General features: G+C 42.0%; 2 protein-coding genes across 2 annotated transcripts; both read left to right on the top strand.

Moving 5' to 3' along the window:
- The first annotated feature begins 790 nt into the window (after window positions 1-790).
- Window positions 791-17,215, top strand: amd1 (adenosylmethionine decarboxylase 1). Its single transcript, XM_064340005.1, has 9 exons — window positions 791-1,112; window positions 10,503-10,589; window positions 11,906-12,032; window positions 12,359-12,461; window positions 12,627-12,669; window positions 12,846-12,990; window positions 13,291-13,383; window positions 13,512-13,667; window positions 13,827-17,215. The coding sequence occupies exons 1-9, from the start codon at window positions 1,003-1,005 to the stop codon at window positions 13,968-13,970; spliced, it is 1,008 nt and encodes a 335-aa protein (XP_064196075.1). The 5' UTR covers window positions 791-1,002; the 3' UTR covers window positions 13,971-17,215.
- Window positions 17,216-19,209: 1,994 nt separating this feature from the next.
- rpf2 (ribosome production factor 2 homolog) lies at window positions 19,210-26,586 on the top strand. Its single transcript, XM_064340004.1, has 11 exons — window positions 19,210-19,350; window positions 19,760-19,854; window positions 20,273-20,405; window positions 21,534-21,571; window positions 22,267-22,306; window positions 22,811-22,892; window positions 23,060-23,136; window positions 23,586-23,685; window positions 24,090-24,192; window positions 25,254-25,398; window positions 26,140-26,586. The coding sequence occupies exons 2-11, from the start codon at window positions 19,832-19,834 to the stop codon at window positions 26,317-26,319; spliced, it is 921 nt and encodes a 306-aa protein (XP_064196074.1). The 5' UTR covers window positions 19,210-19,350; window positions 19,760-19,831; the 3' UTR covers window positions 26,320-26,586.

Raw genomic sequence — 26,586 nt, 5'->3', positions numbered from 1 at the left:
TGAGGAGATACCTTGGGTGCGTCCCATTACTTTCTCTACTCACCTACTCTGCTCCACTCCCCCTCTACCACTCATCTCCTACCTAGAAGCATGTGGAGGAAAGGAGGGGAGTTTTAAGCCACCTTGCCAATATAGTTCTGTGCACTTTGCTCATCTTCTTCAATAATGGGACGCTTTTGGGAGGGAGGACACAAAGATCAGTTTCAGGGGCACAGAGGAGACGAGGTGGTAGTGGATGAAAGGAGGGTGCATTTTTCGAGTATTGGGACCCACCCCAAGGATGTACCAAGTTTGACAATTCTACGATGAGTGTGATTGCAGTACTGAGGCTGACGTTTGGACCAGATTAGCGCCCCCTAATGGCCTACTCATGCCATTTCTTTTGTCCAGGTTATGCGTCGCCAGGACTGTCTGCATGCCAGAATGAACAGAAGTTAACAATGTTTGCCCAGGTTATTGAACAAAATAGAAGAGGGGAAAAATCACAATAACAGGAATTTCAGATATTACAATGTGTATCACCTGCTTCGCAGTGGAACCTTAATAACAAAAACAATAAAAAAATGTAAATTCTAAATGTAAAGTGTGTACCTAGCTCTCTAGCTATGGGTTTACATCACCAGCTGCGTAGTGTGGCTTCCAGCGACAACCGAAATGAAATTCAAGCCATCAAAATGTTAGTGACAGTCATTTCAGCCAATCAGCACTTACCATTTAAAGTCGGAAACTATGATAGGTTTAAAACCGAGGATGACGTTTCCGGGAAGGTAATAAAACTGCTGCGCTGCCTTGCATCTTGGCTTTACACAGTATGGCCGGCGATATTAGCTAGCGCTCGCTCAACGGTATTCTCTGCAAAAGGGAAGACGGTAAACCCAAGAACTACACCTGAACTGCAAAAGGACTGTACTAAAACATTAAGTTATAGCAATCAAGCAAGGATTGATAAAGCTGAAACACAAACAGCGTGTATTTTCTGTTGTTGGTGTCTGTTGCCTCACGATGGAAGAGAACGGTGCACACTTCTTCGAAGGGACCGAGAAGCTGTTGGAGGTGTGGTTCTCCCGGCAGGATGAGACCAAAGGAACAGGGGACCTCCGCAACATCCCAAGGTTGGTGATCTTACATTATTTATAGCTAGAGATGTCGGCAGTTTTGTGACCCAGGTTTAGGTGGCTTATTATCGCTTCAGGGTAATGCTAAATTTTTAATTGACAAGCCTTGGCTAGCATTAGCTTAATAGCTACACTTTTGTGCCACGCCGTGGTGACCAGGCAGTATTAAGGCTAACAAGCTACCTTGCTGGCTACCTTGGCAATATTAACGCCAACGTTGACTAGGCAACGCAGCGAAAAACAATACAAGATGCAGGTGCTAGCTTGGTAGACCTGTCTAGTATTAACTGGAAACGCAAGCTCTACAACTTAGCTACCCATTCATAGAGACTGTTTACTGTCACCCATTCAGCTGAAGCCTGTCAGCTATTCAGCTATTAGTATTAGCTTGTTACATTAGCTGTGTCGCTTTTCTAGCTGTTATTATTAATATATTTTCGATTATTAGCGAGTTAACCATGACTACGCGAATGTTATCGGATTCCTTAAGTTCGTCACAGCTAACGATAGCCTGTGCGTTATGTCATATTGAACGGTTGAGTGGGAGAATCTACACTTACCCAGCTAACCTAAGTTAGCTTGCGAATTTGAGCACACGCAAGCCAGCAATACGCCACAGTTACTGCGTACTAATTTTGTTGCTTGCTGAGTAATCGCCGATCTGCGCATTGCCAAAAACTTTTCACAGCATATTAGTAATTTATTTTAAGTGAATATTGTCGTGTAGATATATCATATATATTTCGAGGTTGCGACATGGTTATAGCTAATTTTCCGTTTGTCCATCTGCGTGACGCATGTGGCCCAAGCATGTGGTTCTGCATGAACACGGCGCTCTTTCAAGTGGGCTTCTAGCTAGCTAGCTAGCTACTGCCGTCGATGGCACCAGATGAAATGCCGCATTGACAATCCATTACATTTTCAAGATTTACTGTCACTGCAGTCCTGGGGAAGTAGATTGCTAGGTACAATATCTGACCATATAACCCAGTTACGTAACTTACGCTTCTGGTGTTTAATGTAAGCCGTAATATTGATGTTAACCCGTACACATATAATGTACTAGTTTACTTGTTGGTTTATTGGTGAAACTGTCGTAAAAATCGTCTTCCTAAAACAAGCGGTGACTATGGAAAATAACGAATGACCATAAAAGGAACCACCGTACAATCAGACAAGTAATTTGATATACCACGTGTCATTTTGAATTGGACCTGAGCCTGTTTATTGATCCCTTGCCACATTTTTTTTCTGCAACTCATTAACGTATTGGTTTCGAGGTACTGATATGTATTGGCTATGAAGCTTGTTTCTACCAACTAACGAGTTCACTGTATAAGACCATTAACGTTATTTTATTTCGTAGTTGGATGGCTAGGATAATCATAAGTGAAACATTTGATGTTAGAGATCTGTTTTGTGATCTCATCAGACCACTGTGTAGTTAAAAAGGTAATGCATCGTCGCTAAATTACTAGCATTACCTTCTTGGCTCTTCTGAGAAGCGGCAGAAAAAAGTTTAGGTATTTCAATTTTTGACATGATTAAAGTCTGAGGACGGCAAAACACGTTTTTTTTTTTTTTTTTAAAGTTGTATTTTTATGTAATGTCGATTGTGGGTTTCAGTATTGTGGAATACATGTTTTTAAGATTATGGATTTCCCCTACATAGGACAAAAATGAAAACCCTTCGGCAGTTATTTTCATAAGTAGGGCCGCCAGTTTGTCACCACTATTTTCTTGCATGTACTTCAGTCCTTTGCCAACAAGATTCGAAAGCATTTGCAGCAAGCCCTGTGTCAAATGGTTGGACCGATTGCACAACTGCAATCATCCGTTGATGAACTAACTGTTGCTAAGTAATTATTCAGTCTGACTGACAGCAATATTTTCCACTGACACTAACGTACTAAATTCACTGATTATTTCGGACCGTGGGCATGCAGCAGTATTTTACTGTATATGCTGCACAGGGATTTTCATTGTTGTTTGAAGCAGTGGGAAAGCATTAAAAATGTAGACCAAGATTACACTTAATTTGCACATAAACTGTTACAAAATAGTTTTAACAACGATAAAAGATTCCAGCAGAGTTATATTATGGTTACTTATCACACACACTAAATTCACTTAGAAACAATCAGAACACTTTGTTTTACCTTGCTGTAAGCTGTGATCTGCGCTCAGTTGTCAGGTTGCTGTAAGTCATACTCGTACTGCAAGTAGTAAGTAGGCTACTGTTATTTACATATGCAAACAGTGGCTGTATGAAATGGCAGAGCCTCCCAGCAACCCTTTTGTTACTTATCAAAGCTTACAAATGAATGTCACAGGGAAAGGAAGTGAGGAAACTAGTGCTGGAAAATTAATAAACACTACACTGCTTAATTGATCAGCGGCTGTTTGGTTTATTCGAATAGTTTCAATTTGGTGGGTAAACAGTGTTTTTCTCCAAGCCGGGTGTGCTACACAACACCGTTCACAGAAATAAGCATTGCAATAGGTGCAATAACCACAATCCATTGTGCCTGCAGATGCACAGGTGGCATAACAATTCAGAAGCGTGGAACCCAGTATGCACACAACAGGATTGATATTGAAGCTGGACCAAATTGTGTATTTGTAGGCTACTTTGCGACTGTAACTAACAGCACACTTCTAACAAACCGGTCGTTTGTATTCAGCAGAATGTTATCTGCCTCAAAATTGGTCTAATGATTTTGTGAACGTTACTAGTTAACTGGCTAACGTGTCTCACGAGGACCTATGAAGACGGTAGGCTGGTGAAAATTCACCTGCCAAGGAGAAAATCTCTTTCCTTCCAGAGCAAATAGTCTATGATAAGGGAGATAAATTATGAAGTCTACAAATAAAAAAAGAAATATACATACCTGAAATTCATTTATATTGTTAAAGACTGAAGTGATAATAATTGATAAAAGTAATTTGTTGTGATATGCTGCCACAACACTGGAGCCTTTGAATATTTCAAATGTCATTATTTTATGGTACATTCATATTTCTTAAAAAAAAAAATAAAAAAAAAAAAAAAATTAAAAAGCTGTGATTATTTTCCTAAACCGAATCGAAACCAAACTAAAAACTCCACTAGCTCTGCACGACAGGAAACGCACATACACACACTCATGTGAGCAGACTGTGCTCTCTATCATAACACTTGATTTGACTGACTGCATTAGACAATCTAGCGAGTTAAATATAGGTTTCCATTCTTGATCGCTCACCCCTTTAAGAATGTCTCATTTCTGTTACAAATAGAAATTGCTTTTTGTTATTCATATTTAAAAAGTGGATGCTTTTGTTTGCAAACACAATGGAGCAGTGCACTTTGGGTTGACCTGTAAAAGCACTGAAATACTGGGATGACATGCGATGGTGGTTTATAATGGAGCTATGGTTATGTGTGGCTTAATAACATTTCTTTAACAAGGTTAAATTGCAATGGCTACCCCCAAGCTGCAGAAGTAAAAGCTCTAGTATCTCTCCAAGATGCTTCAAATGGTTGACCTTAAAGCGAACTATCCGCAAGTGTATTACTGTTGTGTTCATAAGGTCTGTACCTTTTAACTGTTAAAAAATTAGATCTTTTTAATTTACCATTTAAAGGATTGAAAATGAATTAGAGAAAACAACTTTTGAAATCCTTAAAATGTTTTTGAGGAATTTTTTTATGCTCACTTGCCATATCCTCTTACATGTGGACACAAAACTTGTGTGTACAGAACTTGTTTTTCTGATGTAAAATTGGCTGATGGGTATTTTAATAGTTGGACAGCTGGTTTTTTAAATATAGTGCTGACAAAATTCAAACCAATTTTGTGGAATGTGACATGAAATCCAAGAAAAGGCTCTACCTTATAATCTTTCCAAAAACAATTGGCTTTTTACAATAGTTGTCATGCAGTACGAATACAAATTTCAAACTTTGAGCATATGAACATAATTTCTCACCAAGTGGTATTCAGAGGTCTGGTTTGACTGGATTTGTAAGATGTTGAGTTAGCGCATAGAATGCTTCAAAGAGTAATGGCACTCACTGTTTCAGCCTGGCCATAAAACAAAAATGCATCCTGGAGAGTTTGGTGGAGTAGGTGTGTCCTCATCTGAAAAAAGTATTCTCTATGCAAATTAATTTGTACAGTGCCTGGTTCATGAAACTCAGATCAAATTGTCAAACTAGGCATTGCAGATCAAATTTGAATGACGATCCAGCAATTGCATAGCCTGTTTCTCAAAGCAAGTGTTTTCTGAATCATATGTTAGTGGATTGTTTAGGTGGAGTTCATGAACAGGCCGCCATGTTTCTCAGGTTTGAAAACATTGGGCCGAAACCAGTCTAACCAATCAGGTGCCAGCAGTGTTTCATCTTAAGAAGTAAATGGAAGAATTTCTGGGCGGAAACAATTTTCCCCACTCCATGTCTTGATTGATATCTACTTAACGGAGTAGTACCTCCAAAGAAGTACTCTGACATCACGATTTGGGCGGGGCCAAAGTTTTCAAACTTTAGAGCAAAGCACCAAGATGTTTTCTACCAGTTTTTTCAGCCAGATGATATCATTTCAGAAATGTTGAAATAATGGCATGGATTAAAATGTGTCATTATAAAACACAAACACATTTGCCGCTTTATAAAAGTGATCTAGGGTGTAATTACCTTTTAAATGCTTGAAACTTTGCCTCACATATGCCTGTTTATGTGTTGTGCTAATTAGCAAACCCCAACCCGTACCATACTGTGCAGTTAGTTTCATGTGCTTTAATTATCATTGTGAATTGAATCCCCTTTCAAGCTCATGCTTTTAGGTGGCTCTTTATAAGCATTTAAAGCTTTATAGGAGCTTTATATATATTTTTTATAGGCAGCGCCAGTGATTGACAACTTTCAAGTTCAATTTCCCTGTGAGGACTTCCACTGTATTCTCCTGAAGTATGCTTACAATGTAGTTTAGCAAGTATTCAGTCATAGAAAGGTATTGGCTATCATTTAAACTGGAGGCTGTGTAACCATCTCTGGATAACTCCGTTTGCTATGTAGCGTAAATACCTTGATGCTAAATAACTTGATGTCTTCGACTTAACAATACAAACATGGAAGCTATGTGAAACGTAATTAATTTTATTTGGCTCCTTAGTGGGGATATTGTGAGCAGTGCTATTAATGTTGCCAAGGGTGTGTTGTTTGCCAGGCGGCTGGGGAAGAACACAGTGTAGTTCTTGAAAAGGCTGCCAGCCATTTTGGAGCCATTTTAAAAACACCTTTGAGGTCACTCGCTGGTTTTTCCTCGTCAGAGGTTGTGCAGTTGAACCAGGCTTATGGCCAATGTTTGAACCACGTGGACGCTGATGGTCACAACCACTTCCCGTCAGTCACTGTCTCATACACCAGATGACTTGGCAGTGAGTTCAAATTCAGTGTACTTTGTTAGCGCGGAACGCTTTCTGTTCGCCTGTACACCTTTAGTAACTGCCGAACCAATATTTATTTTACGTCTGACAGCAGCTTCATACAGGCTCTTAATTCTCTCACTGAAGGAATTTCAGAATTTTCTGCATTCATGATATAAATAGATATTTTACCATTGGATAGGTCTTTGCACACAGTTATATATTGAAAGTTTCAGTGGCTATGTAGGCCATGCTGTTACACTTATGGCTTGTTGTTTCTGCCATTTTGTTGTTCAAAACTGCTGTTGAAGCACATTGTAGGCCAACTGTCAACCATCTTGGACAGTTTCAATGCCATCTCATTTGCAGGACGGCCACTATAATTGGTGATGGCTCTATCCCCTAGATCTGCGTGGATTGTAGAGTTTAAAATGGTCGCTGACTAGCACGTGAGTACACATAAGATGAGCGCACGCACTTGAGCTGCAGTGCGCCTGGTGTGTGGGTGCGGTTGGCATAGCAGTAACTCGGGCACGGTCAGCAGTTTCTTATTGCGGTTGAGGGGGAAAGGGACTAAAAGCACCGAGGCATTGCAACATCTGAAAGCTCAACGTTTTTTTGCAGATTCCAAAACGAATGGCAGAAATTGTGCTTGTGACATTGTAAGCTGACCCAAGATTCTTGAATCTGGAACTGTTGAGAGAAATAAAAATAAAAAAAGAATTAAAAAAACATTTTCTCGTCGTATGTCCGCTGAGGCTTTCTCTGAAACCCTGTCTCAGCAGGAGACGCTGAGGTGCCAGTGGGGTGACTGAGGACGGGTGGTAATTTGCAACCTGGGGTAGATTAGTGGTTCCGAGAGGCCGTGTTAGAGGAGCACACCGACTGGAGACCTGCCAATGTCCAAGTAACTCCCGGAGGGCGCCTGATTCACAAGTATTAGCGCCGTTTCGGTGACCGGGCAGGGCTGAGCTGTACGCCCAACCAGCCTTCACGGCAGAGATTGGCGCCCTGCTCCGGAGTCGAGGAGCTGGCGATGCCAGGCGGACTGGCGCCGTACCAGGAGAGCAGGCTCTCATCCGTCAAGATGCCTCCATTACGGCATTCAAGTGCCTTTTTCCTTCTGTGCTTGAGAGATTTCCTCATGGTGGTGCACAGCGTCTGGTTCTGTGGGTTAAAGTGGCCGATTTGAAAAAAAACATAAGGGCATGTAAAGCAATTTAGTGTTTACGTTCTGCCTGCACAAGGAGGAGGCCTTGCACTCTTAAAGGGCTGGATACCTCTTTGACAACCTAATTTACGGAGACTGTTGTCACTGACCACATACAATACGAGCCCAGTGAGTTTGTTGACATTTTTGGGATTTTTGGTTTCACAAAGCAAGTTCACAATTTAGCCTGGTGCTTCTGCCCCAAGATAGTATTGGTGTTATGACCCACAGAATTTGGGCTTATCACGTACTCACGATGCATTAAAATATATGGGACAAAGTTCATTATACTGCCTTCTCAAAATAAAAATGTAGCCTTTGTTTTTTTGGTTTTTTTTTGCGCTCCAATATCAAAAACATCTTGCCGCAGACAAGCTACTGATATATCGCTTGTTATCGCTTGTCTGCTAGTTTTCCGAGCCGACGGCTTCCTGGACGGATGACGTCAAGTGTTAACAGCTGGTGGCACTCAATGTCATGCGAAAGCGGCTTTTAGAGTATTGTTTAAGCCCCGTCTTAATTACTGCTTTGGTCTCGGTGAAAATTCTGTAGAAATAAAGAGATTATTGATTTTTTATTTTTTTTTCCTCAGTCGAGTTGTGGGTGGAAAATAGTTGAGGCCCTGTACTTTCACTCTAAAGCACTGCGGGGAAAACTGCATCGTAAGGCCAGTCTGAACTGCTACTGTGCACCGCTGAAGGAACCCTGGAGCGATATCCGTGACACAAATGGGCTACTGGATTCCTCACGGTGGCGTCAGACGACATCGTGCTCGCTGGGTTAAAGCGTCGGGAGCAGTGATAACGGAGCTCCTCTGAGAACGCGTCGATGCGCGGGCAGAAATTATGCCCTGCGTCAACACGGGCCGCTCCCCGGCTTTTGACGCCACGCGCTCAGAATGTGTGCTCCGATGGGTGTCACCTGGACACCAGAAATAGCACCGGTGTCTGTTTCCTTGGTGAGGTGGGAGGGGGAGGGGGAGGGGGCGGGGGAGGGGGCGGGCTGACCCTGATGTGTCCTCCGGTTGCCGGGCCACAGGGGTTGCAGGTTCCCGGTGTCGTTTTTCGCGGAACTACTACGCCCTGTCCCAGAACAAGCTCATGGCCCAGGCGAGGAACGTAAACTGACCTGTGCGTACACCCCCCCCGCCCCCCTGCGACTCAGTGCTTGATAAGAGCGCAGCACCGGTGGTCGGCCGTCCCTTGTGCGGTCGTTGGTTTCCTGCTCAGGCTCCCTCTGGCTCCAGTGTGTGCTGCGAGCGCATGTTTTATTCAGGGGTGCGGGATTAGGTTCTCTGCTCTTTGTCGTCTTCCCCCCGCTGCCCTCGTTGCTCTTCGCCACCTCTTCACGCCGGGGCCTTTCGGCCCTCGGCAAAAAAAACCAGCTGCCCTGCAGTGCAGCCAATGGCCCAGGCACAGGAAACCAAGCTTCCCTTTTGCTTGAAGCCAGGTTATTGTAGTTTTGGGTTTCTTTTTGCTTAAACAGCGCAGTGCTTTCGTGTTGACCACAGCGTACCTCAGAAGCGCTCAGACATGGGTGGAGGGGCGGCTATTCCAGGAAAGCGACAGGCTCCGAAGCGGCTTAGTGGCGTTTTGTGGTGATCTTGCCGTCGGCCGTAACCCATTTAGAAATTTTGCTTTCAAAGATGGCGTCCACTGCCTGTCTGCGCGCAGTGCGCTTGGCTCGTTCCCGGCTGAGCGCTTTGACCACTGCGGTGTGCGGTCCATCCCGGGCTGTGAAACGGGGTGCGTTCTGCGCAGGCGGTCGAGCCAAACTCGCTTCTTTGTGGGAATTTGGCAGCTCCCCACGCACAAGGGTTGTCCTTGAGGGACGCATGGCAGGTAGCCGCCTGACAGAAGCACGCAAGGGGTCGTCCTCAAATTCCCGTTTCTGTGCACAAACGAGCAGGTTCTAGCCACGACGCCAGGGTTAAATCTTCTGCTCAAGTGAAATAACCCCGTTAATGGTTTATAGAAAATTTCAGGTTTTGCTAAAGAAAGTAACTTCAGAGAGGTTGATGGCATTTTGGGCAGGTCAGCTTACACTCCTGTATTTCTGGTTCTGCTGCTATGCATGCATTCAAGACAGTACCCTAGTTGCAATTCAGTTCCGGTCTAATGAAGGTCATTCGAAATGAGTATTCTCATCAGATGAGTGTCATCTTTCAAATGATTGTCTATTAGAAGTAATTGACTGTGAACTATCTATACATTGGCTTTTGAGTTTCGCCTTTAAATTTGAATGGCTATCTGGTGAATGCGCTTGTGTTTTCTTTTTTTTTTTTTTTACTGCAGTCTGAAATTTCAGGAAATGGCAAGCAGGGCAATGACTAAGACACACCAATAAGCTTTATAAGCGAGATGAAATTCTTTGGCTATTATTCAAACTTGTGTTCCTGTACTGCGATCTTAAGTACCCATACTCCATTAGCCTACATGTCACATACTCAGCGAAACCAGTTTGTTTGGACATGTTTAAGAATTGAAATGGATCTGAGGGGGGTTTCCTGTTCAATGTTAAATTACATTCCTACAGTAGTCATTAAAGGACACTGATTATGGTATAGGTTAACTTCCTGGTTTTTTTTTTCCATTGTCGCTAGTAAGAAGTGGATGTTGAATAATGTTGAATGGCAAGGCATGCAATTTGAAGTGAAAGTATTCGGAGGTTATTTTCCACCTATTCTGTTCTCCTTTCTACCTCAAACGAAAGTGTGTGATTAATTTCAGCAACTGACAATAACCCAAACTTCTCTTTGTGTTTTTCAGGTTTGAGTGGGACAAACTTTTGGAGAATGTGCATTGTTTGATCATTAGTGTGACAAAAACTGACAAGCAGGAAGCTTATATACTCAGGTGAGCGTCCTTGTTCTCCGCTCTCTCCGATTTAAACGGCTTGTCCCTTTCCCTTTTCTGACAGATTAGAGAGCAGGGATTAGATGCGACCGCAATCCTCTTGGAGACGGCGGTCCCTCTCGGGCGAGGCTAACAGGAAGTCGGGCGTATATGATGATTAGAGCAGGACACCTGACTCTTTTATCGGCCAGGAAAGACCAATTCACTGGTGGCCTCCTCAAAACCGTGCCAGCCAAAGTATTAGCCTACATCTAGAACGCATCGGGTTGCAGCCCGTGTCCTCATGCCCGCTCTTAAAGTATTTGATTTATTAAGAGGGCTGGTGGAAAGCAGGCCCTGCTGATAACCTAGGCGGGCGTGACCCCCAGGAGAGGGTAGCTGGAGTCCTTGGCTCACCCCGCGGCTCCGTTGAGTCATCAGTACAGATTATAGGAATAGTCAGCCTTAGGAGAATCTGTCTGGCAGCACCAGCGGCAACCTTGGATGAGTTGGCCCCTGACTTGCTGTCCTTATAACGCACTGTCTGTGGCACTGTGCCTGGGACCCGTTGGCTCTTCAGGTCTTCAGCTCTCAGGTTTTGATGTAGAAGCTGGCACAGAAAATGGAAGCCCAGAGAATCCCCATTTTGTCTGTCCACCATTTCTCTTTGGCATGGTTTTGAAGGAACACTGAGCTGTTTTGTTCCAGGAGGAAGGTCAATTCCAATTCTGTACAGTCACGTCAAGAAATTATTTGAAAATCGACAGTGGGGTTTTTTAAAATTCATCAACAGAATTTCAGTTGATTTCCTGAATTGACTAAATTGCAGTAGAGTTGTCACTGACCCTGACCCCTGACTTGTAATATATGTGTGATGGGTATTTTCCCCTTTTTAGAATGGGTGTCAATCAGTCAGCAAAAGAAACTCATAATATAATAATTAATGACCATTAATATATAATGTTTTTGTCAATGACCTTGTCATTAAAATATTGAAAAAGCTTAAACTTGAGGTTGAGAACTTAAATGGGAAGTTCATAAGGTCGATTTTTTTCATTGTTTTGCTTTTCTTTCTGCATGTTATGATATGAGGCAGCGTGGTTACACTGGTTACTTTTTTCCTCACTGTGAGGAATGGCTGTTATCTCTGAGCAGGGCTCTTATCTCAGACAGTTGGCAGCTTTGATACAGTCCTACCTTGCTGTAGATGGGAGGTTGAAATGTAAATGTCTTAATTCCAGACTTGCATTCAGTTGTTACAAAGGGACATTTGTAGATGGGTGTTCTGGTGATTTTTCCTCATTCTTTTCCTTTATCTTCTCCTCCCCAACCAACAGTGAGAGTAGCATGTTTGTCTCCAAGAGACGTTTCATTTTGAAGACATGTGGAACCACCCTCTTACTACAAGCACTGGTGCCTCTGCTGGAATTGGCGAGGGAGTACTGCGGCTTTGACACCATTGAGGTAATACACACACACGCACGCACACACACACTCACACTCACCCACACCCATGCACACGCACACACCCACACACATACATGCACACACAAATCATATGTTGACATCTGACATTTCCACAGAAAAATACTTTTGAGTCTCTGAATAAGCTAAGGACACAGTTCTGAAAAGCACTTGTGTTTATGGTTTTGTTTTATATAAAGCATCGGACGACTTTAATTACTCAACTTTTGGATCTTTTTCAAATCAAGCATGTTTGGACAAAATGCAGTTCAACAGTGACGATGCAAATTTAATTCCTCTGACTGGATTTTTTTCCTTCTCTGCAGAATTTTTTTTATTCCCGCAAGAACTTCATGAAGCCCACCCATCAAGAGTTCCCTCACCGGAACTTCCAAGAGGAAGTGGAATTTCTCAGCCAGATATTCCCAAGTAAGAAAGCCTTCATTTTTACCAGCTGTGACTGCTTAAAGCAGCTGTTCTATCAGCTGTTCATGCTTCACCTCATGACCTCATGCTCTCCATATGGACTTAGTAAGTGAACAGTAGCTACAGGTTCTGGCACAAACCTCATTGAATTGATCACGTCTTTTCCAGATGGAGCAGCCTATTGCATGGGACGTTTGAATTCTGATTGCTGGTAAGTGGTTCCATCGACGACCTTGTTCACTGCAGTTCCTCACACACACACACACACACACACACACACACACAGCTTAACTGCCGCAGTTTCTTTAAGATGCTGGTGAGATGGTGAGCAGCCTCTGTGTACCTGTCGGGGGGTATTGATTGCGGGTTTTCCTCTTTCGCCCTTAGGTACCTGTTTACTCTGGATCTGCCGGAGTTCTGGGAGAACAAGCATGCGGATCAGACGCTGGAAATTCTGATGAGCGACCTTGAGCCAGCGATTATGGACCAGTTCTACATGAAAGATGGTGTTTCTGCAAATGATGTCACTCGTGTACGACTCTTTATTTGCATCATATGATGTCACGTCTTGTTGAGGCGTTACTGTATGATTTGTTCATTGGCGATGTCACTTTTAAATGGGACATATTCAGTTTTGAAGTATTCATAGTGCTCATCATATGAGGGTGAATGTTCAGTCAAGAAATAGAGCAGTTGTCATTAAGGCTTGAACAGCCTTTGGTTCATTAATGCAATAATAGCTACTGAATTAAAACAGTGGCTGTTTGTGGTTGGTATTCTGTCTTCCTCCCTCCGCAGATTTTCCTCTAAAATTTTCAATCTTTTCCTTCAGATGAGTGGAATCCGTGACCTGATTCCAGGTTCAGTGATTGATGCCACGATGTTCAACCCTTGTGGCTATTCTATGAATGGAATGAAAACCGATGTAAGTTGACCTTTCCCCTTCCCTCAGATTCTCTTTTTTTTTTTTCTTTACTCTGAACGTCAGATCTGGTGGCTGTACGAAATGTTACCAGTCTGGATAAAACGTCCTGTTTTTGGGATTCTCCGCAGGGAACTTACTGGACGATCCACATCACCCCAGAGCCAGAGTTCTCCTACGTTAGCTTCGAGACCAACCTGTCTCAGACCTCCTACGATGATCTGATCAGGAAGGTGGTGGATGTCTTCAAGCCAGGGAAATTCGTGACGACGCTTTTTGTCAATCAGGTATTTGCTTGCCGTTGATCCTTTCTGGTTGGTAAACGATCACTTCAGTGCAGAAATCGCATTGTTTGTCAAATGCACTTTGACCCTTGCCCTTTGACTGTATCCCGATAGGTGCGTTTGATCATGTGACTCGATGCCTTCCCCTTTTGTGTTTCGCAGAGCTCCAAATGTCGCAGTGTCTTTTCTTCCGCCCAGAAGCTCGAGGGTTACAAGCGCATCGACCGCCAGTTGGCCCAATTCAACGACTACAATTTTGTTTTCACCAGTTACGGCAAGAACCGCCAGCAGAACCAGCAGAGTTGAGCCGCCGAAATGAAGAAGAAGCGCAAAAAGAAAGCCGTCTGTCCTGGGGGCCGCCCCCCCGGCAGCCGGCCCACCCCTTCAGCAGTTAGCCCTCGGCCCCGCTGCCGTCATCGTTTAGAATTTACCGGCCCTGGTAGTGCCCCCGGCCCTAGTTTAACCTCGACTTTGAATCGTACGCATCCTCGTATCTACGACTTAGATATCTTGCATGAAAGCTCTTTTCTCTGTTTAGATATTCTAGCTCACTCTTGCTGTGATCTTGAAGTGCATGTAGAGGAATTGAACACGCTCCGTTTGAGGATCTTCGCCCCCGCTCCGCGCGCCCATCGCTGGGGCCCTTTCCTGCAGGTGTCTCCCCTCATTCCCCACAGACAGGGCTTCCGTGCCCACTAGGCCAGGGCCCTGACATGCTCAGATGGGACCCGCCTTTACTGTGCGGTCACCCCCCCCCCCCCCACACCCACAGCCCTTTGCGACCCTGAAAGGATGACGCTCTTTTCATTTGTAGCTGTGATCTTAATACATTTTTAGCCTTAGAGTGCACTTTAATACCCTCCCTATGTGAGTACTTCTACATACACACACACACACACACACACGCACACACACACTTCTCATTGGCCTTTCCTATGCTGTTCCAGCAGCATTGGGATGTCCAGTGCCACTGTCCACATTCTAGGTGGTTCTTTCCCAACCTCACTGAAACAACTGTGGCATTTATTTTCCCATGGGTATAATGTACAAGGCTCTTCGCACTGAATGTAGTCCCGTACTAGTCATTTAGGCAGTCGAGAGGTGGAATATTCTGAATCCCAATTCTGTGGAAGCTGACTGTTAAGCGATTCAGACACATTTTTGTTTGTACTCAGCAGATCAGTAGGACCAAGCTGTTCAAGCGTGATGCTTTAGCCACAGACACATTTTGGAAGCCAAAGGAACATTCTTTGGTGACGCTGTTCTCAACACTAAATACAGTATAACACGGTTCGCTCTGTCTGAATTTTATTCTCCCCAAGCAATTGATTATTCATTTGGACGTTAGGACAGTGAGCTTACCCACACTATTAATTACACAATTTTAAGGAATGTAAAGAAAACTATTAAATAGAATGTTACTTTCTGACATCTAACTTTGTGTTTTACTACAATCAAATGGCTCTTGTGCGAGAACCTGGTTAACCTGAAATTTCAAGAAAGCTTGTGCCACGACTTCCAAAGAAATTTAATTGAAAAGTTACAGAAAGAACACGGTCTGTAGCCTTTTAGAATGTACGTGTCCCTGGGTCGGGGGGGAGGACAGAATACCCTGTAGTTGCAGTGTCTGTCGGATGTTACCTAGCAAACCCGGGTGTTCAGGTTTGCTGTGGTCGGTCAGCAACGCCCTCTGCCATCCAGCAGGAGGCTCGTTGTCCTGGGCTGCGCGGGTCTCTCTGCTAAGAGCGAGACCGTCAAGCTGGCCCCAGAACCACGCTCGACACTGTGTAGCCTCCCCCAGGCCGCGGCCGTTGCAGCCCTGAATGGGAAATAATGAATCGGACACTGTGCTTAGCTTAGCGCAGTGGTTGCCCAGCAAAGCATTTTTTTCTTTCCCTAAACAATATGCGCCCGCTCTCTCTCTTTCCCGCCCCGTACAGAAATCGGTGTCCGCACAATAGACGCCCTCCGATCTGAGCATGCCAGGGTGACCCCGGATCATTCCACACGTAACCGTTGCATAAACTGCCATTTTATTAATTTTATTGTGAGCAGACGTTTCGCAGTGAATTGGTCCAAAATGTGACTCCATTGCAGTTTTTTTTTTTTTTTTTTTTTTTTGGAGTAGCGTCAATGCCCTTTTGTTCTGTGACGGAAAGATCCTGTCACACCGTCGTGCATGTGACTACTAGTGCTGTATTGCTTGACAGTGTTTGTAATGCTGCAGTCTGTTCCTCATGTGCCAGGTAATCAATGTGCTTCATCCCCCTCTTGGGTTTATTGGCTGTAACATAGATTAAAAACCGAGACATCCTGATAATGTATTGTGTTCTATTAAATAAGTGATTGTGCTTCCCTGAGAATTTGGTTGATTTTTTTTCATTATGCATCCGATAGTGCTGAAAGCAGGTCCTAAACTAATTGGTGAACCAAAATATGTTCAACTATGTTCATTTCGGTTGTGAAAGAATTTCTTTTGTCCCCTTTAGATTTTTACGCTCTGTCATGTTCGTGAGACTTCTGGCACAAAATAGATATTGACTAGACTCTGCCATTGGACCTGTAGCCAGCAGGAAGAGCTCTTGTCTGCACTTAAAGCTGGTGGCCCAGGACTACTTTCAGCACTCTGGATTTCTACTACACTGTGTTTCTTGTTTCCTTGTTGGGAGTGACTGTAAGGGTTAGGAAGCTCCTAACACTCCTCTGAAGAACTGTTATGGGGTATAGCAAAAATGAAAGAAATGGGGGGTCTTTTCTGTCAACATAACAGCCAGTACAAAATGTGCTTTGAGCCTGGGTCAAGCTAACCTGATTATTGGAACATCTTCCCTCCAGTATGTGTGTTGTTGCATTTGGAGTGGTGTCAGTTTTGACCAGAGAGATTGCTTTGATCCAGGTTCTTTCCCAAATCGCACACCGCAAATTTTGATGCCCTGAAAGAGGTCAGGAGCAGTTGTGTTTTAGGAGCAGTAGCACTATCCATAGATAACGTGAAAATGGCCGTTTTTTTAATGAAGTCATTTAGACTATATTGGGAAGTAAGTGTCTAATTGAGTTGTCTTGTTGAATTGGTTTGGAACATGGCTTTTTATATGAAAAAAATATAGCTACATTTGTTTTTTTTAAAAAGGGTCAAATTTTTCCACTGTATAGTAGGTTTTTTTTTTTTTTTTTTTAATATATACAAATTAAGGGATTCAATTGTGCTGCGGACCAATTTTGTTTTTCTGTTCTGTTTTTTGTTTTTGAACCAGTGTTCCAAACCAATTTATTCTCTAATTGAGATGTTAAGACTCTGGATTTTTTCCCCCTCCCCTGCCCAAACTCCCCTCCCCCCCCTTTCCCCACCTTCTCCTTGAGTCCCATGTAGCATTTCTTGGGTAAAGGGTATAATAAGACTTGTGGGATAATGAGGCAGGTGCCATTGCAGGATTAGGTGTTGGGATGTACTGAAGGGAAACTTTGGTGTTTTAATTCTCTTGCTATTCTTTGGTTGGTCAAGATGTGCTACATATATCTGTGCTCTGAGCTTGATGCTTTAATAAAAAATATTGCTCTTTCTTCTTTCTTTCATTCATTAAAGTGTGGATTTCACCCTAATGGCATCGCACACATATTAACTGCCTGAAACTTGTCCATATGAGCTGAAGCACAGTCTTCACATCACAGCCACAGTGTGTTATTCCAGATGTTTACTTTCTGTGGTTAATTTCATCACTAGTGGAATTTCTGACTGAAATATTGGCGTGGCTCAAGCCAACACTAAAACTAGAAGAGGACCTGTCCCCACATAACAATCGTTTGCAACTTTGTAAATATTGTCCAAATCATGCTTCAGCACAACGGGGGCCAGTTAATTAAAGAAAATTGTATTTCCCTGCATGCAGGCTGTCAGCAGGGTGCCTGGGTGCATATTTGTTCTGTTTATGCAAGCGGTTTTTGGTCTATTAAGTATATATAACACATTTGGGTTTCACTTAGTTTAGCTGATTCTGCTATAAAATGTGTGCATTTTAAAGGATAGCAAACAATGTAGCAAACATGGGGTACTGTAATTACTTATTTTCTTGCATCCAAAACACCTTTGGGATCAGTTGGAAAGCCAACTGCAACCTAATCATCCAAATAGTTCCCAACTTCACCAATGCTCTTCTCAGTGGATGGAAGCAAAACTCTGCAGCAATGCTACTGCATCTAGTATAAAGCCTTCCCAGAAGAGTCGAGGTTGTTATAGCTACAAAGGATGGGCCAACTGTATATTAATGCCTATAATTTTGGATGATGAATCTCTTGTGTGTCCAAGAGATTTGGTTTCGTGTTGATCTGCCCCCTTGCTCACCATTGTAAACATTTGACTGTAATGTCCCTAGAATCACCTGGAATTGGATTATCTGAACCTCCACTGGTTATCAAAATCATTTAGATTTAATAAAGGTCACAAAATGGCTACCTTCTGCTGGCAGGACACCGCCAGGTTTAATTTTTGGATACTGATAGCAGCGATCACTGTCAACATGGAGGGAGAAAAATGTCATTCAAATGGTATTCATCCATTTACATCACACGAGTCATATGTGTTTATTTGGGCTTTGCCTGTCTTCTGTCACAAGTTGGATAGTGTCCGTGCTGGTAGTCCGCCCGGTCGGCAGCATACAGGTACGCAAACATTGTCATTGTGTTTATCAAACTCATCACAACAAATATGTGTTCTTCCATTGTATTTATTTTAAGGTTTGACTAGTAGAAGACTTTACAATTCGCCAAAATGTATTAGGCCTACAGGAAATGAGAACGTTCTATAATATTGTCATGACTACTGGGCCAGAGATGGGGTTAAATTTCAAATCTCAGCATTGGGCACAACGCTGATAGCAACGACGTCAAATCGTCCGTCGCTCTAGGCCTATAAACTAAAAGACTTAGCGACGGACCGTCAGATGCGATAACCGCCGGTGGCGACGGTCATACATCGCTTAACAGTAAACTGGCCTTTACACTTTGAGGACCGGCACCAAGAAGTTTTTTGCAATGCTTCCATACTGTTGGCACAAAGAGCAATTGCCTTATCCTATCTGCGCGTCTAAAACAGCTGTTTTCACTAATCTCAACGAAGACCTCAAAACAATTGTGTGGTTTAGTTCAAAACCAGCAGGCCTCTGATTTTTGACTGCATGTATAAAACCTGTCACCACGGGAATACGTTTTCAAGGAAGGAAGGACTGATTGTAGACAAATAGTTGGCCTCTGAAGACATCTAGTGGTTCTTTCCGGAAGTACAAAAGAACACACGAAATAATAATTTGACAACTGTGTTCGTTATTTGTTCACAGTAGGCCTATAAATCGTACCTTTAATGTATTGCAATGTACGGATATAAGCGGACTTGGCATTGCACGCGTACGATTTGGCTTTATGGCTCTTTGTGTCCTCTCTGATGCTGTCGTACTGCAGGCATTCGCTAATGTCAGGTAGCGCTTGTCTAGAATAGGCTACCGCAGTCATGCAGCCATGATAAAACAGCGAGTGGGCATATTTTCACATTTGACATTGATATAGAACTCAGTGTAAAATATACAGTTTTTGATGATGTGATGACGATATAACTCCTGATGACTAAAAGTGTCGAGAAACGCGATCTTTGTCTGCTGGGAAAAATGTGAAACCTGCTGCTGAAACACCAGCTCATGTAACCTTACGCTGCATTTTTACTGGATTGTTAGCTTAGGCTACTGCTGCGTATTACCGTATGCCAGTCACTCTTTATGTGGGAGTTAACATAGGTAAAACTGTCCCATCGCATCAAGGTTTTCTGTGGCTACTGACCGAACATTCATTTTAGTCTATAACGAGGTGATGATAGGGTTTTGGCGCCAAAAATAACCATATGCTAGCATGTGATACGTTGTTCTGCACCCCAAGAAGAAGTATGGGGAAAAGCAAACCATTTCATTTACCAGAAAAGTCAGATTTTTGATCTATTACCAGTGTGAGCGCAATATCTTTTATTTAAGACCATCTTTGCTGAAATACCATGAAGACGTGGGTAGTATTGCGGAAGTGACGCAGTTAAAATGCGTCCTTTTATTTCCCATTAGATCTTCCTCGGAAAACTCACGTGGAACTGAACAGATAAAGCTGTACCTGTATCACAACACACATCTATCAAAATGCCACAGCGGGACGGAATTGTGTAAGTTTGACTGTTAATTTATAACGAGGCAGTGTTCAGATGGGTAAATATTCAAAGGTAATCGATGTTTTGATGCCACATGATAGCTGTGCATTAGCTTAATTAGCATACAGTAGACGTCCATAATGGTACATCATGTATCACGTTAATGTTTCAGTAATGTACGTTTTCACTCAGTGTCAGACACATCACAATTAGCCAACTTTAAGTAACATGCAAAATGTTGATTTTATTCTGCAAATGGTTATGAGAAAATTGCTGGCAAGGAATTGGCAGGTTAGTCGTCTAACTAGAGTAGGTAGCTTCCACTGGTTTAAGCACAGGTCTATAACGTCCCATTTTAGTTTACTGCACATTTTACCGAATCATTTTCATTTTAAAGTCTGTATCTGATGCATAGTTTCTTTTCCCTTCTTAGGAAACCGAAAACCAAACGGTCCAAAAGGTTTCTTCAAAGCAGAGAAGCCAAACTAATAGAAAATGTAAAAAATGCCATGATAATGAAAGGTGGAAACACAAGTGAAACAGTCACACAAGCCCTGAAGGATATTGTAAGTGTCACTTGTTTTCTTTCTCTAGTATTAAGTCTAATCTATAATCTGTGTATATATATATATATATATATATATATATAATCATTCGATGTAAAGTGTAATATGGTATTTCTGAACTGGAGAGCTGGAGAGGACTAAACTGACTCTAAACACTAGTTTTAATAATCCTGCATTCATGTACTCTTCGTTAGCTCCCACTTCCAAGTCCAGTGGTTATAGCATGCTACTAACCAACTGACTGATGTCAACAAGAAGTGTATATGTGAGAATACTACATAATTCTCACGCGTCAGCAAGCCAAAATGCATGCGATGTTGATTAAAAAAAAATGTGTGCTGTAAATAAAATACTAGTCACAAAAAACTTGCATACATAGTGCATGCTTTTTTTGTATTTTATTTCTGACAAGAGCACTTGAAGGCATAACGATATATTTACGATTTTTGAACTTGGAAGGTCTAACGAGGAGCACATGAAGACGGCAGAAGGCAGCATTAGCTAGCTTGTAGAGTATGGAAGCCGTCATGTTACTGATAACATGGCGGCTGAGACGTAAGGATTTATGGGTTACAACAACTAATGCGACGGAGACCTATATGAAATATCGCAAGACTCTGACATTGGTCCCGAATCCAACCAAATCAGTGTAAGGATCTGAGTAAAAGCTGTAAATATGCAAGCCAATATCAGCGGGAGCTGAAGTTCTGCATTGCTCGTTTTCTGGGTTACTAGATCTCTGTGTCAGCAAGCTGTTGAAATCTGTGTGCCTTCTGTGTAAGTGTTAGAAGTGTTATGACAAAAATATGGAGAGAGTTTTGATTCCTGGATTTTTTAATGTAGTTTTGTATGTCGTATGCACTGCTTTGTTATTTATGCAAATGTTTCTTATTTTAAAATATTGGCCTGGGTTCAGTGAATGTTTTTTAACTTTGACTCGCATATTTGTTTTTCCTTCACAAGCTGTTTTGTCCAGGACATCAAAATCAACTGTTTGTAATGACAAAATAAGGCTCGCTTTTATTGCGAGTCAATGCTAAATACAAATGTTGATTACAAATATTGACCATTGTATGATTTTCATGGGGGAAGAGGCCAATTGTCATTAACGAATGCATTTTTTCATAGTATTCCCTGAAGAAACCAAATGCTGTTATGTACAAAAAGTAAGTTGCCAAACCTGTTTATAAGTTTAATTTCCATTTTTAATTAATTTAAAAAATTTTTATTTCTTTGTTGATGATGGAATACCCTGTTTGATCAATTATATTTGTTGGCAATTCCGTTTTTTAAATTCCATGTCTAAATCAACCAATATTTAAGCTTGCGTTCTCTGAATCCAAGCCCAGTTTATGGAATAATGATAAAATTTTCAATGACAGGTTAACAGGTACTATAGTTTGTGTTCAACTTGTGAACTACATACTTTTTGAACCCCCATTGTTTAAAAAAGAAAAGAAAAGCATAATCCTTCTAAGATCTCCTGATTTACACACCTCTTATAGACTGTCTCACAGGTTTTACCACTGTATGCCCCACAGGCTTTTATTCAGTCAGATTGTGATGGCTGGGTTTCATTCTAAAATACAAAAAAAAGACAAAAGCTCTGCACACTGCCTAAATTGGTCAAATCATGTGAGAAAATTACTTGCACAGTGTTAGTAGTGGGAGAAGTAAGCTAACACTATTCTCTCAGATCTGCTTTTGCAAATTTGCCATAGCTGGTTTCTGATTACCTGATTTTTTTATCACTTTGGAAGTCAATGGGGAAAGTCTCATTTTGTTGAAAATGTCCATCACTAGCAGAGATGGTGATTTCAGCTAGCTACGCCTACTGACATAGGAGGAATTTGTTTTGCAGGAAAAATATAACACGCCCATTTGAAGATCAGACATCATTGGTGAGTACCCAGCCAGTAAAGAGAACCCTACATTTACCTAAATATTTAAGTGTTTTTTAGTTTTATATTCATTGTTATTTACCTGTCACAATGACATTATTTACAGTTGTTATTTACTGAATTATAAACTAAATGGTGCAGAATGACATTGATAAAATGTTGATAAACATTTTTGTCATCACAAGGATTGTGTTCTTACTGTTTATATTTTGTGTGATTTCACATAACCAGCCCTGTATGATTGGCATATTTTATGACTATACTTATCTCTCTGTGTGACTTAGGATATTATCTAAGGTGTGATACTATAGTGTTTAAGCAATGGCCTTTTGATTAATTGTCTTGTGGTTGGGCTATTGACAGGTTGATCTATGCATATCTGATTTTGTGCACATATTGACATGTATATGTCATTTAATACCTAGTAATGAATATGCATTTTCCTGTATGCACAGATTATGTTAAAATTACTGAAAAATCTATATATATTTAACCTTCCTCCAGGAATTCTTTTCCAAGAAAGCCGATTGCTCTTTGTTTTTATTTGGCTCACACAACAAGAAACGACCAAATAACCTCATTTTTGGTAAGCACACATTTCAATTCAAATACTTTCAACTATGTACTATTTATATATACATATATATATATATATATATATATAACTAATTGTAACTGTTTACATGTAGCCTACTGAATACTGCAGACTAGACTTTTTTTAACCTGACCATTTTGTTTGATTTCATATTTCAGGTCGCATGTTTGATTTCCACGTGCTGGATATGATTGAGCTTGGCATTGAGAAATTTGCTTCTCTAAAACAAATAAAGGTAAGATTGCAGCCAACATTAGTGTATTGCGTGTTGGAGTTGTCACAAACATACACACAATTTCAGCGCTGAGAAGAGGACAGATGTGTCCTATATTTGATTCAGATTCATCGCTACTAACCAATTCCTAATTAAGCAAGACAGTGTCCATGCCGGGTTGTTTGGGGTAACAGTGGATAGATCAAAGGGTTGGTTTTTTCCACATCTAATTCAAAATGACATTTGCTCTGTTAAAAAAAGATGTGTCAATAGAAAACTGCAACAGTGTTTACTCATAAGGGACAGAAGAACAAAATGTTAAGTAAATAAAACATTTAAACTGCCACAAAAAGTTTAAGAAAAGAATGTAACTTCTTTTGGGCGAGGGGTTAAATAAGTGGAATTGTGGGTTTGTGGTCGTGCAGTTTTACCTGTCCTTCAGAAACGTTTTTGTCGTTTAATTAATCCAGAAGAACACGTGCCCGGAAGGTACCAAGCCGCTGTTGGTGTTCTCTGGGGAGGCCTTCAACACCGACAACGAGTACAAACGCCTGCAGAGCGTTCTCACAGGTACTGCGTTCGCATCGTTCGCATCGTTCGCAGCGACGTGTAACCGGCTGTCCCACTGAACTCTGTGAACATCATTCAAATGGGTCATAGTGGAATTGAGGCTCTCAGTGACTTCAGTGGCGCATTCCAAAATAAAGCAGGTTATTGAGCTCTTCAGGACACCTTCCAGTGAGCTCGGTGCAGAGTGCAGCATGCACTGTTTACCCTGCTTTTCATCGGTTCCATGGAAATAGCGCTGATTCATGTCTGTCAAAAAGTGTGCGTTTTCATAGTGGTTTCTTGCTTTGCGTGCGTGCGTGCGTGCGTGCGTACGTACGTACGTACATACGTGTGTGTGTGTGTGTGTGTGTGTGTAAGCACATGTGCAATGGGCCTTTAATACACCTCTGCTCTCCCTCTGTCAGACTTCTTCAGAGGGCCGAGCGTACCCTCTGTTCGCTTGGCCGGGCTGGAACACCTGCTCCACTTCACGGCTCTCGAGGGGAAAATCTACATGCGCAGTTACACGTATGGCCTTCTGTCCATCTATCCGTCCGTCCCTTCGTCCGTTCCATCAATCCCATACTCCACTGGAAATGCTGGCACAACAAAATGCTTTATGGCACCAGACATACACATCAGCCTACATGTCTGCACAAATGTCCAGCCTGTGAAGAATTCGGGCATAGTCTGCATGGAAAACTATCCACTCGTCAGTGCAATAGTTAAGAGTAGAGTAGGTTTTATTTTAAAAATTTGTTCCTTTTGAACCGGTCATGGTATTTTGGGACTGTGACAGATATATGGCTGTTGGTGGTGAGTCTGTCAGTTCTATTTATGTTTAATTCCTGGCCAGTGTGTTAGTTTTCCTGCTGTATTTCCAAAGTAGTATTCCAAAATAAGAGCGCGAACCTTACCTCGGCCCTCACTAAGGATATTGGGAAAATTATTAAAAGGTAGCCCTGTTGTTGCTATTTAGCATTGATGTAGTTGGCAAACCCAGGGAGGTGCATTGATGGATGATGTGTATGGTAGTATGCTATTAGAGATAGCAGACAGGAAGGGACAGACGCTACAACCCCCCTCCCCCCAATATACACATGGACACACACACAAACTTGCATGCAGGCAGACCTCTACTGTCATGTAATCTGTTAAGGGTACAATAGACTGTTTACCTGCTTGACCTTTGGAACATGTCAATGAGTGTTAGACCTCCTGTTTACCAACAGCCAGCAGCAGGTAATGAGTTTAGGAACCACTGATTAGGGTAGCTGGATACAATGGTATCAGTACGTGATAGTTAATGATTTTTGTTGTTGCATTTGAGAATGGAAGACTCAGAGTGGGTAGTTAGTGGCTTCCAGTCTTTACACAATTGATCAGTTCCTCTGGGGACCAAAGAGACTGTTTTGCATGGCACTTTCTCTTTGCGATTGTCTGGATTGTCAGCTTACCACCAATGCTTGAATTGCACCTCATCAATTCTTACATGTTAGCTATTTGTATCAGGTAGCCTCTGCTGTTTGATTTTTAAATTCCTTACAGTTGAAACCAAACATCATGGTCTTGTTTTTTGTTTGGTGCAGAGTTCTGTTGAAGAAGTCAGGGTGTCGGACACCAAGGATTGAGCTGGAGGAGATGGGCCCGTCATTTGATTTCACCCTGAGGAGGACACACCTTGCCTCTGATGACCTATACAAGACTGCACACCGGCAACCCAAGGCCCTAAAGGTATGAAATCTGGTCAAAGTTACAGTAAACAGCTAGGAGAAATATGCTAAATATGACAATTACACTGTCAGGGAGTTTATTTTTCTGCAGCGCTGCATGTCAGTAATGCTTCAGGATGTCATGGAAATCCTGATTGGCTGGGGGAATGAGACTGCAACCAATGAACCGCATTTATGGTCTGTTACCAGCATTATTATAAAGCTGGGAAGAATAATTTAAAAACAAAAAAACGAAAATCTGATTCTCAAGATCACATTACTCTCTTGAACTCTGTGGGTGTCATTCAAGTTATGGATTTTCTTAGACCCATAACCAGTAAGGTGCTTGTGAAAACCGAGGCAAAAGGAGTTAATTTTTTTTCTGGAAAGTCAGCCAAATTGAGTCGGTCTATTTAGGTCAGTGTGGACTTTGGCCAGTAATCTCACAGGGAAATGGATGATTTGTCTTTATGTGCATCATGGCCACTGTGTGGGGAACGCTTGGTGGGGGTGGGTGGGCGAATCTTAGTCACTTACTGTACAACTTCACCATTAGTTTTTAAAAATAGGCTTAAAAACAGAGTACGTCAGTGTCTGTATCTACTAAGTTTGTGCTAAATTATACATTGCATGATGAAATCACACAGCTCAACCACAGTCAAAGGTGATATTCGGTAGATTCCATTTGATACATTTTCTGATTTTCATATACATATGCACAATACAAAATGTATTTAATTTGTATAACTTCTCTTTGTCCCAGCCAAAGAAGAAAAAGAACGTTTCCCACGATGCTTTTGGCACCAAGTTTGGTCGACTCCATATGCAGAAGCAGAACCTGGCTAAGCTGCAGACGCGCAAGATGAAGGGTCTGAGGAAGAGGAGAGGGGAAACTGTTGAGGGAGAGGAGTCGTCTCTGAAAAAAACTAAAATGGATGAGTGAAGGCAGATCGGGCCTCAGCATTGGTTTGGAGTCATGGCAAAAATGCTGCATTTTGGGATGCCAATGACTGAGGAATTTGGTGTGGCTTCTTTCCCACTTATGTTGCAGCAAAGATTAACAGTGTTGGCTTTGGAGTGTGAGGGACTGTGGGATGTTCTGAAAGCTGTCTTTTACTTTTGTATAACGGAATAATAATGATGTCATCAATGCTGGCACACTGGAATTACATGCTGAAATGTATTAAAACATGCCTGGTTTTCACATAAA

Source organism: Anguilla rostrata, chromosome 6 (genome assembly GCF_018555375.3).
Source record: "Anguilla rostrata isolate EN2019 chromosome 6, ASM1855537v3, whole genome shotgun sequence".
Lineage (NCBI taxonomy): Eukaryota > Metazoa > Chordata > Actinopteri > Anguilliformes > Anguillidae > Anguilla > Anguilla rostrata.
This window is presented reverse-complemented; position numbering and strand designations above follow the sequence as displayed.

What these genes read in the sequence shown, in the direction of transcription:
- rpf2 (XM_064340004.1), top strand. Translation starts at nt 19,832, where the DNA reads ATGCCACAGCGGGACGGAATTGT. An exon ending in ACCAAATAACCTCATTTTTG is followed by an intron (nt 22,893 to 23,059) that starts GTAAGCACACAT and finishes TTCATATTTCAG; the next exon opens with GTCGCATGTTTGATTTCCAC. An exon ending in CTTCTCTAAAACAAATAAAG is followed by an intron (nt 23,137 to 23,585) that starts GTAAGATTGCAG and finishes TAATTAATCCAG; the next exon opens with AAGAACACGTGCCCGGAAGG.
- amd1 (XM_064340005.1), top strand. Translation starts at nt 1,003, where the DNA reads ATGGAAGAGAACGGTGCACACTTCTTCGAAGGGACCGAGAAGCTGTTG. An exon ending in CAGGAAGCTTATATACTCAG is followed by an intron (nt 10,590 to 11,905) that starts GTGAGCGTCCTT and finishes CCCAACCAACAG; the next exon opens with TGAGAGTAGCATGTTTGTCT. An exon ending in TGAATGGAATGAAAACCGAT is followed by an intron (nt 13,384 to 13,511) that starts GTAAGTTGACCT and finishes GATTCTCCGCAG; the next exon opens with GGAACTTACTGGACGATCCA.